The sequence below is a fragment of the Leuciscus leuciscus genome (genome assembly GCF_965113295.1).
Source record: "Leuciscus leuciscus genome assembly, chromosome: 10".
NCBI classification, from domain to species: domain Eukaryota; kingdom Metazoa; phylum Chordata; class Actinopteri; order Cypriniformes; family Leuciscidae; genus Leuciscus; species Leuciscus leuciscus.
In genome coordinates, this window is record NC_138734.1 from 28,614,069 (window position 1) to 28,629,982 (window position 15,914).

Genomic DNA, 15,914 nt, shown 5'->3' on the forward strand with positions numbered 1-15,914 from the left:
GCACAGTGATGAGTTCATTATTGTGTGTCACTGTCATAGTAGAAGTGGGCAGTTTCCACATATCTGTTTCTCTCCCACACATTTATAATTAAACAAGTGTAAATCAATCACTTTGACCTGGCCGATGCATAAATGCCCATCTCAACAGTTTCTCAAAGCTGTGATTGGTATGTTCAGGTCAGGTGTGATAACTGAGCTCTGATTGGCTCAGTCTCTGATTGGCTGTGTTGTGCAGGCACTGCAGACACAATGAACTTCATGACCCATCACATAGTCTAACCAATACACAGAATATCAAACAGAAAGAGAGGAAATGAGCGGGCCAGCTGCCCTTGACTACCCTTGATATCACTTTCTCAAACAGGAAGAAACGACATCCTTTCACACACAATTAAAGTCCATGTGAATTGTAGTTTGCAGACCTTTTTTTATTTTTTTATCAGGAATAATTGCATCAATAAGATAAGTGTGTCAGAATGGAACCAGGCCTGAATGTGAGTTTGCTAAAACACTACCTACTGTAAATAGTTTTTACACTCTTCATAGACTTACATGTACACTAACGTTCAAAAGTTTGGGGTCAGTAATTAATACTTTTATTCAGAAAAGAATCATTAAATTCATGAAAAGTGACAGTTAAAACATTTATAATGTTGCAAAAGATTTCTATTCATGTTCTTATGACTTTTCTATTCATCAAAAAAATCCTGAAAAATGTATCACAGTTAAAAAAAAAAAATTTCCCCCCACATTGATAATAATAAGAAATGTTTCTTGAGCACAAATCAGCATATTAGAATGATTTCTGAAGGATCATGTGACACTGAAGACTGGAGTAGTGATGCTGAAAATTCAGCTTTGCCATCACAGGAATTTACATTTATAATAATAATAATAATAAATAATGAATAATTAAATTCTAATAATAATATCACAATATTACTGTTTTACTGCATTTTTATATTTATCAAATAAATGCATTTGGTGATCAAAGAGATTTTCTTCTATTATTATTATTTTTAAGGGGTATGACGCAAACAAATTGGTGCAGAAACTATTTTCACTTAGAAAAGGCTAGTAAATTTCACAATTAATTACAAAGATTTAATAACTAATTAAACGTGACATTTGTTTAGTAAAACTTTTTTTTTTTTTTTTAACTACAATAATCTTTTTATTTACAACTTCAAAATAATTTTTACAGTGTGGCAGAATTATTTATTTTCTTTGGAATGACCTGCACATTAATAAAATAAATAGATACAATCTTGATTTCATGTTGAACATGTATTGTACAACACAGTCGGCTAAGCTTTGTATCGATACAGGACTAGCAGTGAAACAGAGAAAAAGACGACTAGGTAAATCTGATATGCAAATTAGCTTTGGGTATCATTCCAAAATGTTTAAACACAAACATCTCTCTTCAATCCCTTTCCCTGTTTACTTTTCAAATACTAATGTATCAGCATTTCAGCCTCCTCTTGACACCCTGATGACACCATTAGTCACATGTATCCCCATAGTAACAGAACGTGGCTGCAGGTGCATTCATCTCTCAATTCCTGACTGGCACTAAATCAAATCTCCTCTCAGCACACCTGTCTTATTCCTGGAAGCTGCATAAGTCAGCTCTGGAATTCATCAGAGCCAAGACATCCTATCCATTTGAGAACAACTGCTTTAGACTATATATATACAAGATACTTACAATAGATTAATGTATAAAGAACAAGTAATATTAAAGATATACTTTGGTTATGTTTTGAAAAATACCCTGTAGTGTGCAGTATATACTATATTGTGCACAGTATGCAAGTTTCTGTGTGAAATCCCCTGATGGTCTACTATATATGCCAAATGTGCAGTATAGAATGGAACACACTGTGCTGGGTAATGTATCCCACAATGCAACATGCTCAACTCAGTGTGATAACAAATATAAACTGTGATTTTGAACATATATTTCTTATTATACTGTATATTCTCATTCACACAATATGAGGTCATTTGACTACAATATAGCCGTTTAAAATGTTTAAGTCAAGTCAAGTCAAGTTTATTTGTATAGCGCTTTTCACAATACAGATTGCATCAAAGCAGCTTCACAGTATTAAATTAAAATAATACAACAAAGTTTGTTTCAAGAGGAATTTATTGATTGATAAAATTAAATTAAATATCCCCAAAATATCCCCAACTGAGCAAGCCAAAGGCAACAGTGGCAAGGAACCGAAAAACTCCAAGTGACCTAATGGTGTCCTAAAACTCCATCAGGTGACCTAATGGAGAAAAAAAAACCTTGGGAGAACCCAGGCTCAGTCGGGGGCCAGTTCTCCTCTGGCATTTATGAGCTAGAGGCCGGATTGTAGTTTGAACTGTAGGATTATATGAATGCCTGGCTGAAGAGATGCGACTTTAATCTAGTTTTAAACTGGGAGAGCGAGTCTGAGCAACGAACAGTATCAGGAAGACTATTCCAGAGTTTTGGAGCCAAATGTGAAAATGCTCTCCCTCCTTTGGTGGTTCTGGATATCCTAGGTATGACCAAAAGCCTTGAATTTAGTGATCTTAAAGAGCGCGATGGATTATAGGGCGATAGAAGATCCGTAAAATAGACTGGAGCTAAGCCGTTTAGGGCTTTATAAGTCAGTAGCAATACCTTGTAATTAATACGGAGCTTTAGCAATGCATAATGCATATTCTTCCACATACTTTGTTTTAAAGAAATACAGTATACTACAGTATTCCGAACCCAGTCTATGTGTAATCTTTAATCACACAAACACGTCATTCACATGATTCATTTCTGACTTATTAAGTTACGTAATTCGTGTCTTCAGTTTAAGCTTAATCAGAGTAAGAGTGTGTTTGCATGAAACATTAAAACAGCCTAATGATGTGCTGAATCAGGTCATAGGTCACAGAGGATGACGTGGGAGTTTCTGACTGTAATTGGGAAAATGTTCTGGACTATGCTGGTTTTCATCTCTGAATATGATAACTCATGGCAGAGTTCAGCCAAAGCCTTCATCATTTTAACAGGATGTTCATTAATAATCTCTTTCTATGTCATCCACCAACAAAACTGGACTATTATAAGGGTCAAAGTTCAGCTGTGTCCATCTGAGACAATAACTAGCCTTGGTGATGAGCATAAGAGACTTTTTCAAAAATATAAAAAAAATCTCACACACACACACACACTTTCATTTTCATTTAATTTCTTAAATTAGAATCCACATTCTTTATGATCAAAATAAACTGTACCAATGAAACAAACAAACTTCTCATAAATTATGTCATTTAGAGGTATTCATAGAGCTACATTTCTGAAAGCCATTAGTGATAATGAAATATATATCGGGCAAATGCAATTTAATTAATGTGAAAATAAATTAAGTGCCATTTTCTTTTCGGCTCCTCAACTGGTGTTGATTGACAGATTTTATTAAATTATCCACATCACCATTGTCCCAAAGAGACTTCATAATCTTATCGCATAAAACAATATACAAGCCACCTCATCCTCACATTTCTGTGTTCAATCTAGCAAATCTAGGGATTCCCTCATCTCATTGTGTGTGCATGACCTGGCCTTGTGGGTAATCCACACCAATCACATGCATTTCACTGTAATCCCGCCAGATTACACACATGCACACACACAGCAGGGAAATCCCATGATTAGAGAACTGCTGGATTGAGCCCAAATTAATCTGTCAGTTCACTTAATCAGTAATGCATGAGAGGAGGCTATTTCAATTAATCAATATTTATGCTCTATTATATGACTAATAAAATCTGAATATAAATGAAAAATTCTAAGCGCGTTTGAGAATTAAACTCCCTCTCAATATGTTGCCTATATATCTGACATTTTGTGTTTATCTCCAAGGGATTATGTTCACTATGGCAAATAATATTCACACAGGACATCTAAAAAAAAAAGTCTTACCCTTATGAAAATTTAAATCATAAAATAGGTCTCAGATAGCTATGAGCTTCAATGGGGTGCAATTAGAGACTTGCTTAATTTTTTTAAAAACAACAACAACTCATGTCACCTATTTAGAATACCTTATCAACTTTATAGCAATGTCCTGAAAACCATTCAAAACACCATAGCAACTGCATAGCATCTGCCCTGGCAACCAGCCAAAACACCTTTTCAACTGCATAGCACCCCCCTGAAAACCAATCAAAAATCTGTAGTAACTGCATAGTAACCCCCTAGCAACCAATCAGAACAATTTAGCAACTGCATAACAATGCCCTGGCAACCACCTACAGCATTAGAGATCCAAAAACATATTGATATGTCTTAATCTGTGCTCAAAAGAAACTAAGTTGGCAACCAAATTCAAAAGATCTCAAAATAAACTTTTTCATTTTCTTCCAAGACCAAATGATCCACATTCATTTTATAACTCTACACCCTTGAGAGTTAACTTGAGCCTATTTTATTCCTCTTGAAGTATTATAGACATTTTAAGATGATACTTTTAGATGAAACATAATTGAGAAATGCTGTACATCTATTGAGAATGCGCAATAAAAACCTGTTTGACTTGCACATTCATTTCATCACCTTTTTTCGGTTATAACCATTTCCAGCATCTGTCTCACCTATTTGCATTTTTGGATCAAAACAAACAGTTTAACGTTTCTTGCAGTTGCATGCTCCCACACGTTCCCAAGCAGCATCTGCAGCCTAAATATCTGAAATTATAAGGCACTCAATCATATGATCAGCCCGTCAGCAGCAACGCCACACAAATGCACTCTGATCAGCATGATAACACGAAATGAAGCCAAAGAATGTGCAGAGATTAACAGACATTATGTTCTGGGAAAATACCATTGTGGATAAATACAGCTGTGGTGTATCAGTGTGTGTGTTTGGTTGCGTCAGATGTGATGTTTAGAGAATTCCAGTTTGGAATGAGACAAGGCCGAACAGCTCCAGAAGGCTCTTAAATTTTCCCTCTCTGATATCACAATGAGAAGGGAAGGATCCCAAAGCAGCACAACCCATTTACCTGCTCCACAGCTGGGAAACAAACTGATGGATTGTGGACCGAAGGGAGAAACACAGACTGAGAAGAATGGATGTGTGTCAGCCAGACCTGTGCTCTCTACAGAGTTTGAAGTGGAAGAGTCCACTCTTCCGCAGCTGGAGGGGTGGCATGTTGCCATCAAACAGGAGAAAATGGTATTTCCCTCAAATTCAGGCCATGTCGGTTAAAAAGACGGAGGAAAACAGCAGGAAAGACTGCTGAACCTGGTCACACTGACACACACATTCAGACTCAATCTAAGAAAAAGGAAATTCCTCCCATGGTTCTCAGCACAACATCCCTTACAAAAAGTAGCCTAGAGGCATCTATTAGCTTTGTTATTGCTAACTAAAATGAGTTAACTGAAATAAAGCTGAATTAAATATATTAGATATAAATATAATTATATTAAATATAACTATATTAGAACTTAAAATTAGAAAACTGAAATAAGGTTAAAGGGATAGTTCACTTCACCCAAATATGAAAATTCTGTCAGCATTTACTGCACCCTCAAATCCTGTTTCAAACAGTATGAGTTTCATCAATTGTTTGGTTTCCGACATTCTTCAAAATAACTTCTTTTTTGTTTAGCAGAAGAAAGAAACTCATACAGAGTAAATGAGACTTGAGAAAATGAGAATGAGAATTTTGAGAGAAAAAAAGGAGAATTTTTGGTCGAAATACTAAAATTACAAAAAAAATTAAATTATAAAAAAAAAAAAAAAAAAAAAACGCATTACAAAATGACTAAAACCTAAACTGAAATTAAAATAAAAACTGAAAAATATAAAAATAAAAGCTAATTCAAAAATTGAATGAATACTATAATAGTAAATAAATAATAGTAAAATAACACTGACTCCTACTATGGATACACTGAATACTATGGTACTGAATGATTACCATATTCATATAACATGGAATTTACATGGTACTTCCAATAATATGACAGTGATGGTATCAGATGGGAATATATGGAACTTTTTTTAACCATGGAAGTGAAATTTATGTACCATGGCATTTGTATGGTAATTCAAGGAACCTCAAAAAATAGTAGTACCATGTCCATAATTCCAATGGTTGTACCATGGCATTTTTAAATCTCAAAGTTATATAAATATTACAGCAGTATATGGTAAATATCAATGGTATTGACTGATACTATTACTTAACCATGCATTTGTTTTGCTTTTTTTTGTTTTGTTTTTTGTAGTAAGCAACCACCCCATCTAGCAATGTGATGGCAACCACTTTTAACACCCTAGCATCATGGCGGCTAGTTTTGCACAATCAAATGTAAATATAAACTATTAGTTTGTTAGTGACGTTCTATTACCTGTCCCTTTTATTATCAATAAATATACTGTAAATCTAAATATCTGGGTCAGTAAAAGTGAGGACATTCACTCTGTCAGTTGTCTATAAATCAGAGCAGAATGTAAAAACACAACTAAACCATTTACTACATGCTGAGCACTAAACTAACCTCGGGAGTCTTCTTTCTTTCTCACATTCACTCGTTCTCTCACACACCCTCTGAGAGACACACAATTAGCAGCTTAAATGGAACAAAAGCAGCTCTATGGATGTTTATTACGATGCAGGAGAGAAAGGATAATGCCTTCACAGAGCCTGACGGACTGTGCTGGGGTTTAAAAAGAAGAGAGAGAGAGAGAGAGAGAGAGAGAGAGAGAGAGAGAGAGAGAGAGAGAGAGAGAGAGAGAGAGAGAGCGAGAGAGAGAGGGATGGAGATCTACTTGTTTTTCTGGCTTGTAGAATGAAAGGAAAAGGGGAGAGGAGGGTGAAGGGGTCTCCCAAGGAAATACCTGCCGGATCAAACACTGCTGCCTGCAAGGAAAGTGCATGGGTGTAGAGATGTGGAAAGAATGCATTAGGAAGCCCCTCCTCGTCTCCTGAATGTGCCTTAATGTTCATCATATTTACTAGCTATGCTAAAACCATTATCGTCACAATGCATGTGTGTGTGTGTGAGTGTGTGTATATGTGTGTGTTTGATTTTATAGACAATAACACCATGAATTACACTGCAGACACAGAGAACACCCTCTGGCCAAACTCAAAGGTCATTTTGGGTGGTCTCTGTGAGGTTACCTCATAGGTTATACAGGGCTGTTGTTTCTTTTTGTAATCTTGAGATTCAAGTGGTCAAATGATCGATGAAGAGGGTTAGAAGTCACTTGGCTTTTCATCTGCATGTACAGCTCTTAGGGAAGAATGTATACTTTTGAAGTATAGTTTACCTAAATATGAAGTATTTAAATATTAAATCAGAATAGATAGATAGATAGAGGCTCTGTTTCTGTAGGCTCAGTTACTATAGCAGCAGCCTGTCATACATCAGCACTGGAACAGACAAACACTTTTGCTATCATTTATTCAGGTATGTCACAGCGAGATGGAAAACTTTGAGATTTGTCTGCTTCAGTCTGGTCTGTCCTGTTCACACAGTAGGAAGGTAGAAGAGAGACACAACCTGAATACTGATCTCTCTCGCTCACACACTCACATACAGATAGATGGAACCGTAGACTCCTGTGGAGAGCTGTTTTCAAGACCGTGAGACAGTGGGTGACTCAAACCCATAGAAACCATCATAGCAACACTAATGCGCTTTATGGCGCACACAATGTCCTGAGTAATAAATTTAAACAGGATGACAAAACCTCTAGAGTTTTACATTTTGTGAGCAAAATGTGAGTAGTGCTTGTCCATGCAAAACTCACTAGGGTGTTGTGGATAGTTGCCAGGGTGTTGCTATGTAGTTATTAAGGAGTTGTGGGTCAGATGAGCCCTTCCCCAAGTTTTTATGATATTCTGGTCTCTAGATATGGTTAATTCTCCCTTTCACCCATTTTACTGTCTGCAAGGCGAAATTCTCCGTCAGATTTAAGGTATCATTTATGTCTGTACAAACAAATGGTGCGAGACGAGTTACACGCGAAAATACTTAGAGTTAGGGGTTTATTTAAATCACTATTCTTAGTATGAGCTAAAGTTTAATGATTCAAGTGATTAAATATTTTATATTAATAAATTAAATAAATACATTTTATAAAATAATAAAAAATGTATTTAGAATACCAATTCATATTTCTTTTATATATATATATATATATATATATATATATAAAAAATACATGCCATTTAAAAAAAAATTTATTTAAAAAAAAAGTTGCCATTCATGTTTGTAATAGTGTGAGACAATTTACATGTGAAAAGTGTTCAAGTATGAGCTCATATTGATACAGTTAAATAATTTGCATAAAAAAAAAAATTAAATCATTTTATAGAAAATAGTAGATTTTATTTATATTGATTAATTAATATATATATATATATATATATATATATATATATATATATATATATATATATATGCATTTGTATGTTTTAAAAATACATAAACATTAATCAAATGTATATATGTATATATATATAAATTGTAAGGTGGTTATCATCTACCGATTTTTGCCATACTGAAAGTGACCAAGCACACACACACTAACATACACACAGGCACACTAGCCTGCTGTTCATACCTGATAGACGGCACGGACCAGGATGTCAGGAGCTCTGAGATGCGTATGCCTTAATCTTCTGAGGGCGGCTGAGGTCACATCCCATAATGCACTGTGCCTCACACACACACTCTCTCCCAGACTCATGAGCATCGCCTCCATGATGACAAACACACAGGTACACAGGTGTGTGGTCAAATAATCCCTTCTCAGCACAGGTGTGTGTGGGAGAACAGGTCCCCAGGTAATGCTGGTCTCCCTTTTGTGTTCTCCTCTTTCATTTTCTCATCTCTTCTTCCTTTAATCCTTAAAAATGCCCCATGGGAGACTGAGATTGTGACTTCTGTGTGACTCAAATCTCGTCTTGGAAATGAATTCGGTCTCACTGGTCTCTCTCTCTCCACTGCAGGACAAATTCCCAGAATAACAGCTCTTGGTTCGCCCAACACAAACATTCCCACATAGAAAGCACCATTGGTCCCTCTCTCCTTTTCTCAGTCGTTCTCTCTCCCTCTCCCCTACTTGTTTGTTTGTTTTAAAGCAACAGTCCTAGAGCAGGGCATTGAGGGGTTTTAAGCTCGCACAATGCTCTGAGACGCCCATCTAGGGCAGAGTGAAGGACAGTTGTCCCTCCCTGCAAGACAGATCCTGCTCGGGTTCATCAACCCCGGGCCACTGAAGAGATACCCGATATGTGTGTCTCAGCTTTCCCAGTGTGGTAGAGCAGCAGACAGAACAACTCATGGGAGTTGAAAACTTGTTTTTCCATAAATGGTTAGGATGACGTCCAGATTCCAAAGTTTTGGAGTGGGACATGTCATTTGTGCCAAAGTTCTCAAGGCAACATGTGCCCTATCCAGACCCAGTCACTAAACTACAGACTAACCGACAAACATTTACCTTCCAAACCCCTCCCACAACCCCAAAATAGTTCAAAAACTGTCCTGAACAATTCATACACTTTTTGACAGTGCTAGTTAGCAGAGCAGGCGCAAGTAGAGCACTGAAGAGGGGCGTCTAAAGTAATGAAAGAGGACGATGACGTAATGCGAAGTAGAGCTGCATTCTTTGTGGAGCAGGAAGTCCATAGGTTCACAAGTTCGCCTGCCCATTCAGTCTTAATAGTTAATGGTAAACAAACCTGGCTTGCTGTCCTCGAAGGAGACTCGAACCCGAGGCTTGGCTCGAGCCCCGCGCTAAACCCCCCTATAACATGCACAGAGGAAGAATAAGAGGAAATGGGAAGGAGGAGGGATGCCAGAAGAATTGTCACTAGGATGACACAGTGACTGCTGTTTATATATGCTAGTAATGATGATTGACAGGACTGAACCTCCTGAACCTACATTTGGAACTACATTTAATGTGTCAATCAAAATGTGACTTTGTGAAACTGACAGTCCTAAAATGTTGCTTTAGTAGGCCAAAATTAATGCTAGAAAGTATATGCACTTGGCAATTGTGATTGTGAAATTGTCTATTCCATTTCATCATTAAAATCCATTTTCTCATTCATCTTGACTGAGGGGACTGGATAGTCCTGGTGAAGGGGCAGGATAGCCCGGGTGAGGGATCAGAATAGTCCAGGTGAGGGGGCAGAATAGTCCTGGTGGGGGGGCAGAATAGTCCAAGTACGTGGGCAGGATAGTCCGAGTGAGGGCGCAGGATAGTCCGGGTGAGGGGAAAGGATAGCCCAAATAACTGGGCAGGATAGTCCGAGTGAGGGGGCAGGATAGTCCAAGTGAGTGGGCAGGATAGTCCAAGTGAGGGGGCAGGATAGTCCGAGTGAGGGGGCAAGATAGTCTGAGTGAGGGCACAGGATAGTCCAAGTGAGGGGGCAGGATAGTCCGAGTGAGGGGGCAGGATAGTCTGAGTGAGGGCACAGGATAGTCCGAGTGAGGGGGCAGGATAGTTTAAGTAAGTGGACTGGATAGTCCAAGTGAGTGGGCAGGATAGTCCAAGTGAGGGGGCAGGATAGTCCGAGTGAGGGGGCAGGACAGTCTGAGTGAGGGCACAGGATAGTCCGAGTGAGGGGGCAGGATAGTTCAAGTAAGTGGACAGGATAGTCCAAGTGAGTGGGCAGGATAGTCCGAGTGAGGGGGCAGGATAGTCCGAGTGAGGGGGCAGGATAGTCCGGGTGAGGGGGCAGGATAGTCCAAGTGAGGGGGCAGGATAGTCCGAGTGAGGGGGCAGGATAGTCCGGGTGAGGGGGCAGGATAGTCCAAGTGAGGGGGCAGGATAGTCCAAGTGAGAAGGCAGGATAGTCTAAGTGAGGGGGCAGGATAGTCCGGGTGAGAGGGCAGGATAGTCCGAGTGAGGGGGCGGGATAGTCCAATGAGGGGGCAGGATAGTCCGGGTGAGGGGGCAGGATAGTCCAAGTGAGTGGGCAGGATAGTCCGAGTGAGGGGGCAGGATAGTCCGGGTGAGGGGGATTGTTTCTCTTGCTTTTCGACTAACTCTTGCACTCCGACTAAACACCAGATACAGTGATTTACATGGCCTCTTATTTGAACACAGCACATTTTTCTTTCTGTAATTGAACAGAAAGCCTTAGTCAATAGCGTAACAACAGCGTAAGCAAACCCTCTGATCTTGATTAAAATCGCCTCCTGTCTTAAAAGAGATTCATGGGATTTTCATATTGATGCTGGGGTGGCATATGATTAAACATGCACACATCAATATCTATGATGAAGAAAAACAATACCTGACTAGATAACATTTTGAATAATGTTTAAAATTTTAATTTAAACATGACTGTTTTGTGATCCCTTATAAAGTTTTAACTTGGTAACCATAGTTTCAGATAAAATACCACACAAAAATAATGTAAGGTATTAGCCATTTTGAAAGAAAATATAGATACCATGGTGATACTCTGCAAGGATTTACAAGGCTACACAAAGACTAACTTAAACATTTCTGTGGTGCAGGGAGAGAAATGCACTTGTTTACAATAGTAAAATCATATGCGTACAGAGAGTGTAATGACACTGTGTGACACCAAACCTCATTCACTTAAAGTCACTGACAGCTGGAGTCTAATGAATAAGCACAGAAGCACATGCACTTCTATTTGTCTGCATGCTGCAGCAGTGGTACTGAGGGGTAAATACAGGCCTATAGAACCAGGACAGCAGGGTAAAGAATTACAATAACTCATTCATGCTACTCTCCTGCCACTATGTGGCACAATGCATATTGATTTGTGCACAATAAACCAGATGGAAGAGTGATAGCACTACAGTAAAGCATAGATGTGAGAGTATTCATGAAGGTGCATGATGGGGAGAGAGAGAGAGAGAGAGAGAGAGAGAGAGAGAGAGAGAGAGAGAGAGAGAGAGAGAGAGAGAGAAACAGAATTCCTAAGAACCGTCTCAATAGCTTTGACTGAATGTTTAATGACCTGTTACAAAATGCAGATGTTTCTCCTTGAATTCTGTTCAATGTGAAAAACAAAACAGAAAAACAGATCCTTTGAGAAAACACATGAATTTCACATTTAATTTCATGAAAATTATTGCGTTGGAGGTTTTTGTGTAAAATTATGTCAAATCTATGTGTTTCTTCTGGGAAATGCTGCCAAAAAAAGCAAACCAAGATTAATGAATGAGCAGTGTTTGCCCAAACAAAAGTTACTGCATGACACTAGGGTGTTGCTATGTGGTCACTAGGAGAAGGAGGAGAAGAAATTTGGACAAAAACAAAACCAAAAAAATAACGATTTGTGTGATGTTGTGAAGTAATGTGGCATGGAAGTAATGTTTTTTTTCTTTGAAGGAAATGAGGGCATAAAAAAACAAGTTGTCTAACAATAAAGCAGCATCCGTGAAACATGCAGCGTCCTTAGTTTCCTGCTGTGTTCAGAATTCATGTTCCTTAATTCGTGATTCTTTATGAGTCACCAGGTGCTTCTTCCTGAGGGGTGAGAGGTGAGAATGTCATTTAGACGTGTGAACGTGTGTGAGCGGCTATTGTGTGGAGGAAGAGGATCAAATATTTAAAAAGGTGGTAGTTCTCAAACTTGTGTGTGTGTGTGTGTGTGTGTGTGTGTGTGTGTGTGTGCAGTCTATGTTCTGAAACCCAGGGAAATGCTGTGGTATTCAGTGATTTTGAAATGCTCACACTTACTCATGCACACGCACGCGCACACGCGCGCACACACACACACACACACACACACACACACACACACACACACACACACACACACACACACACACACACACACACACACACACACACACACACACACACACACACACACACACACACACACACACACACACACACACACACACACACACACACACACACACAGATCCTCTGGCATCTTCAGTACCATGTGACAGAAGTAAAAAAGAGAAATAGATTTGTAAAAGGGAGAGAGAGAGGGGGGAGAGAGACTTGCTGTCTCAGTGCACCAAAGCTGTTTGAAGTTCATGTGCACTTGCATATATGTATGTGAGAGTGCACGTGCGCGCGCTGACCTACTTCATTTTGCATATAGGCTAATAAGTGTTTGCTCCTGAATCTTTCCGTGAGCATAAATATTTATGAGGATTATAATATAATAGCGCAAACCCACGAGAGCGCAGAGGAGGCGGTCGCACACACACACGCGCTGAGCCGGTTGAATTAAGCCTGGTGTAACTCCAATCCAAGGCCACCAGCAGAAAGCACATGCATTTCCTCCCTAAATACCCAGGCACACCATCACACCCCCCCAGAATGACATGAATAGTCTATTGAGAGAGAAAGATGAGTCAAAATGTATGTGTGGTTGTGTATAATGCTCTATGACAGGCCTGTTCCAGTGCATGTGAAATGATCCATTCTCTACTCTTATTTTTAGCACAAAGCTCGGTACTTGTTCATGTCTAAGGAACATTTGGGACATTTTGGGGGGTGATGCATCCTGTTTTGGGGGACGAATGTGACCCCAGCTGACCCTGGGACCATGCACTGGTGTTTCTGGGAACAGAACATGAGATTTAATTGAAACCAGTCCAGTAGACGTCAAGTTCATATAGAGGTTGGAGTCATTTAAAAAAGCTTTATTTTCTCAGACATGAAAGAGATTGTGTGTGTGTGTGTGTGTGTGTGTGTGTGTGTGTGTGTGTGTGTGTGTGTGTGTGTGTGTGTGTGTGTGTGTGTGTGTGTTTGACTGAGCTGCATTCCATTCTAACATATATTTGGTGATTCAAAGCAGTCAGAACACAGTTGAAATGTTCTACTACTATAAGGAAGTGTGTGTGTGTGTGTGTGTGTGGCTGAGCTGCATTCCATTCTAACATATATTAGATGATTCAAAGCATTCAGAACACACTTGAAATCTTCCACTGATATGAGAAAGTGCGTGTGTGTGTGTGTGTGTGTGTGTGTAAGGAGGAATTCATTTCTATTCCTCAGACTGCTCTAGGGCAGCTGATATTGCAGCATTCGCATGCTGAAGTCTGTGAGGGGTATATGTGTGCATGGGCATGAGTGTGTGTGTGTGTGTGTGTGTGTGTGTGTGTGTTAAGGGATGCTTTTTCCTCTGAAGATCAGTTTGAGCTTGAGGGGATGTCTAAATGGAGAGGAAGACAATAAAAATGATAGCGGCAGCTTGGTGTGTGTGTGCCTATGTCTGGATTTCTTGAGGGCGCAAGTGAAAAAGCTAGTACATGATGATGTGCGTGTTCTAAATGATAGATTTATCAACTAGATGTCATTAGTAAAAAATATTTGGATGTTTACTTAGATAGAATTATCAACTCTGCCAGAGGCCATAAATATGAAGACACTGATGCTTTAATGTTGGTAACTCTACTGAGAAAATGAAATAAAAACTTGTGTAAAGTCACAGTTTAATATAAGTAGCATCACATTTTTGCTTGCACATTGTGAAATGCATTAAAAAAAACTGAAGTTGAAGACTTGGTTTTATCCATTGGTTGTTGATTGCATGGATGACATTTTGATTTAAAATAAAACCTCACATTTTTAAGAAATGAAACATATGCATGGATTAATAATAAACAATAAGATCATGCAGGTGAATTTCCACTTGATCAACTTTAAACAGTAAGCTGGTTTGCTGGTCTTACCTGATTTGAGCTGGTTTCTCAATCTGGCCAAGCTAGTCTTCAGCTTAAAATCCCATAAAATCCTTCTAAAAACCAGTCAAAAGTACAGCCTGGCCAGGCTGGGAGACTAGCTAAAACCATACAATAATCTTAGGCTGGAACAAAATTATTATTATTTTTTCAACAGGAAACAAAACTCACAGAGTGATAGTTTCTTTCAAATGTGCCATTAAACTTTAACTTGATCAGCAAGATTTTCTTCAAAGAGTTCATGCCATGACATTATTTGACCAGAGGCAGTTAAAGGTAATTTCAAGTATGAAACATTTCGAAATTAAACAACACAACACATGAAATGTATGGCAATAGCTTGTAGCATTTGCGTTTGAGAACTTGCACAGAATCTGGTCTAAATCAATAAAGACAATACAACACTGCACACACTTCTACACATTCTTGATTTCAGACATGGCACAAGTGCATTAGCAACAGTAAATGTGCTACTTCTGAGCATTTTAAAGAACAGCTGACATTACACAAGCTCAAGCACATACTTGCATATTAATCCACATTTTGTCTGCATCATGCCTGACCTGCTTCCTAATGGGAGGCAACAGAACGGTTAAATTTAACAAGCCTCAATTAGCACTTTTGCTTTAGCCGAGCAGCCGAGAGTTAGCACACTGCCCAGAGACAAACTCTATGGAGCACACAAAACAAGACCCAATTAAAGACACACACACACACACTCACACACACACACACACACACACAGAGGAGTGATTCCACTCAATGCAACAAAGGGTCTCCAAGGAGAACCCCGGCAGCCCACTAAACATGAACAGTTTTCCACAGCCAAACTGATACTGTTGTTTCGCTAAGAGCACTGGATTGGAAATCTGGCTTCGAAAGCTGCAACTGGTCACACCATATCACAGCAGAAGAACATGCTGAGATAAATTTGTAACTCGACCTAAAAAAGAGGAAATGAGGAGGAGGAGAGGAAGGAAGTGGGAAGCTGAAAGGATAAGAAATAAAACAGAGGAGCATGAAAAGGTAAATGAATGATAGAATTATGTGGGTAAGAGAGTAGGGCAGATGAAGGAGGCGTGAAGAGAGATGAGTGGAGGGTAAGAGGGCAAAAGAGAGAAAGCTAGGGCTTCTTTCATTGTCTCAGACTAATGAAGCAGAGCATATTTTTCTGTTACAAATGTCCAGCAAACGTAAAAAACTTTACTCTTATG

The 15,914-nt window shown here is 38.9% G+C and overlaps 1 protein-coding gene across 10 annotated transcripts in view; it reads right to left on the reverse strand.

Moving 5' to 3' along the window:
• frmd4a (FERM domain containing 4A) overlaps positions 1-15,914 on the reverse strand; it is a 154,013-nt gene that overhangs the window by 60,290 nt on the left and 77,809 nt on the right. The window contains exon 1 of one of the 10 annotated variants that reach the window (XM_082181782.1): positions 8,624-10,083. The exons of 6 other annotated variants lie outside the window; for them this stretch is intronic. In XM_082181782.1, the coding sequence (XP_082037908.1) occupies positions 8,624-8,764 (141 nt within the window). In that variant the 5' untranslated portion in view covers positions 8,765-10,083. Of the gene's footprint in view, positions 1-8,623; positions 10,084-15,914 lie in introns of those variants that run through there. 3 more of the 10 variants (XM_082181780.1, XM_082181781.1, XM_082181775.1) reach the window with 3 other exon arrangements.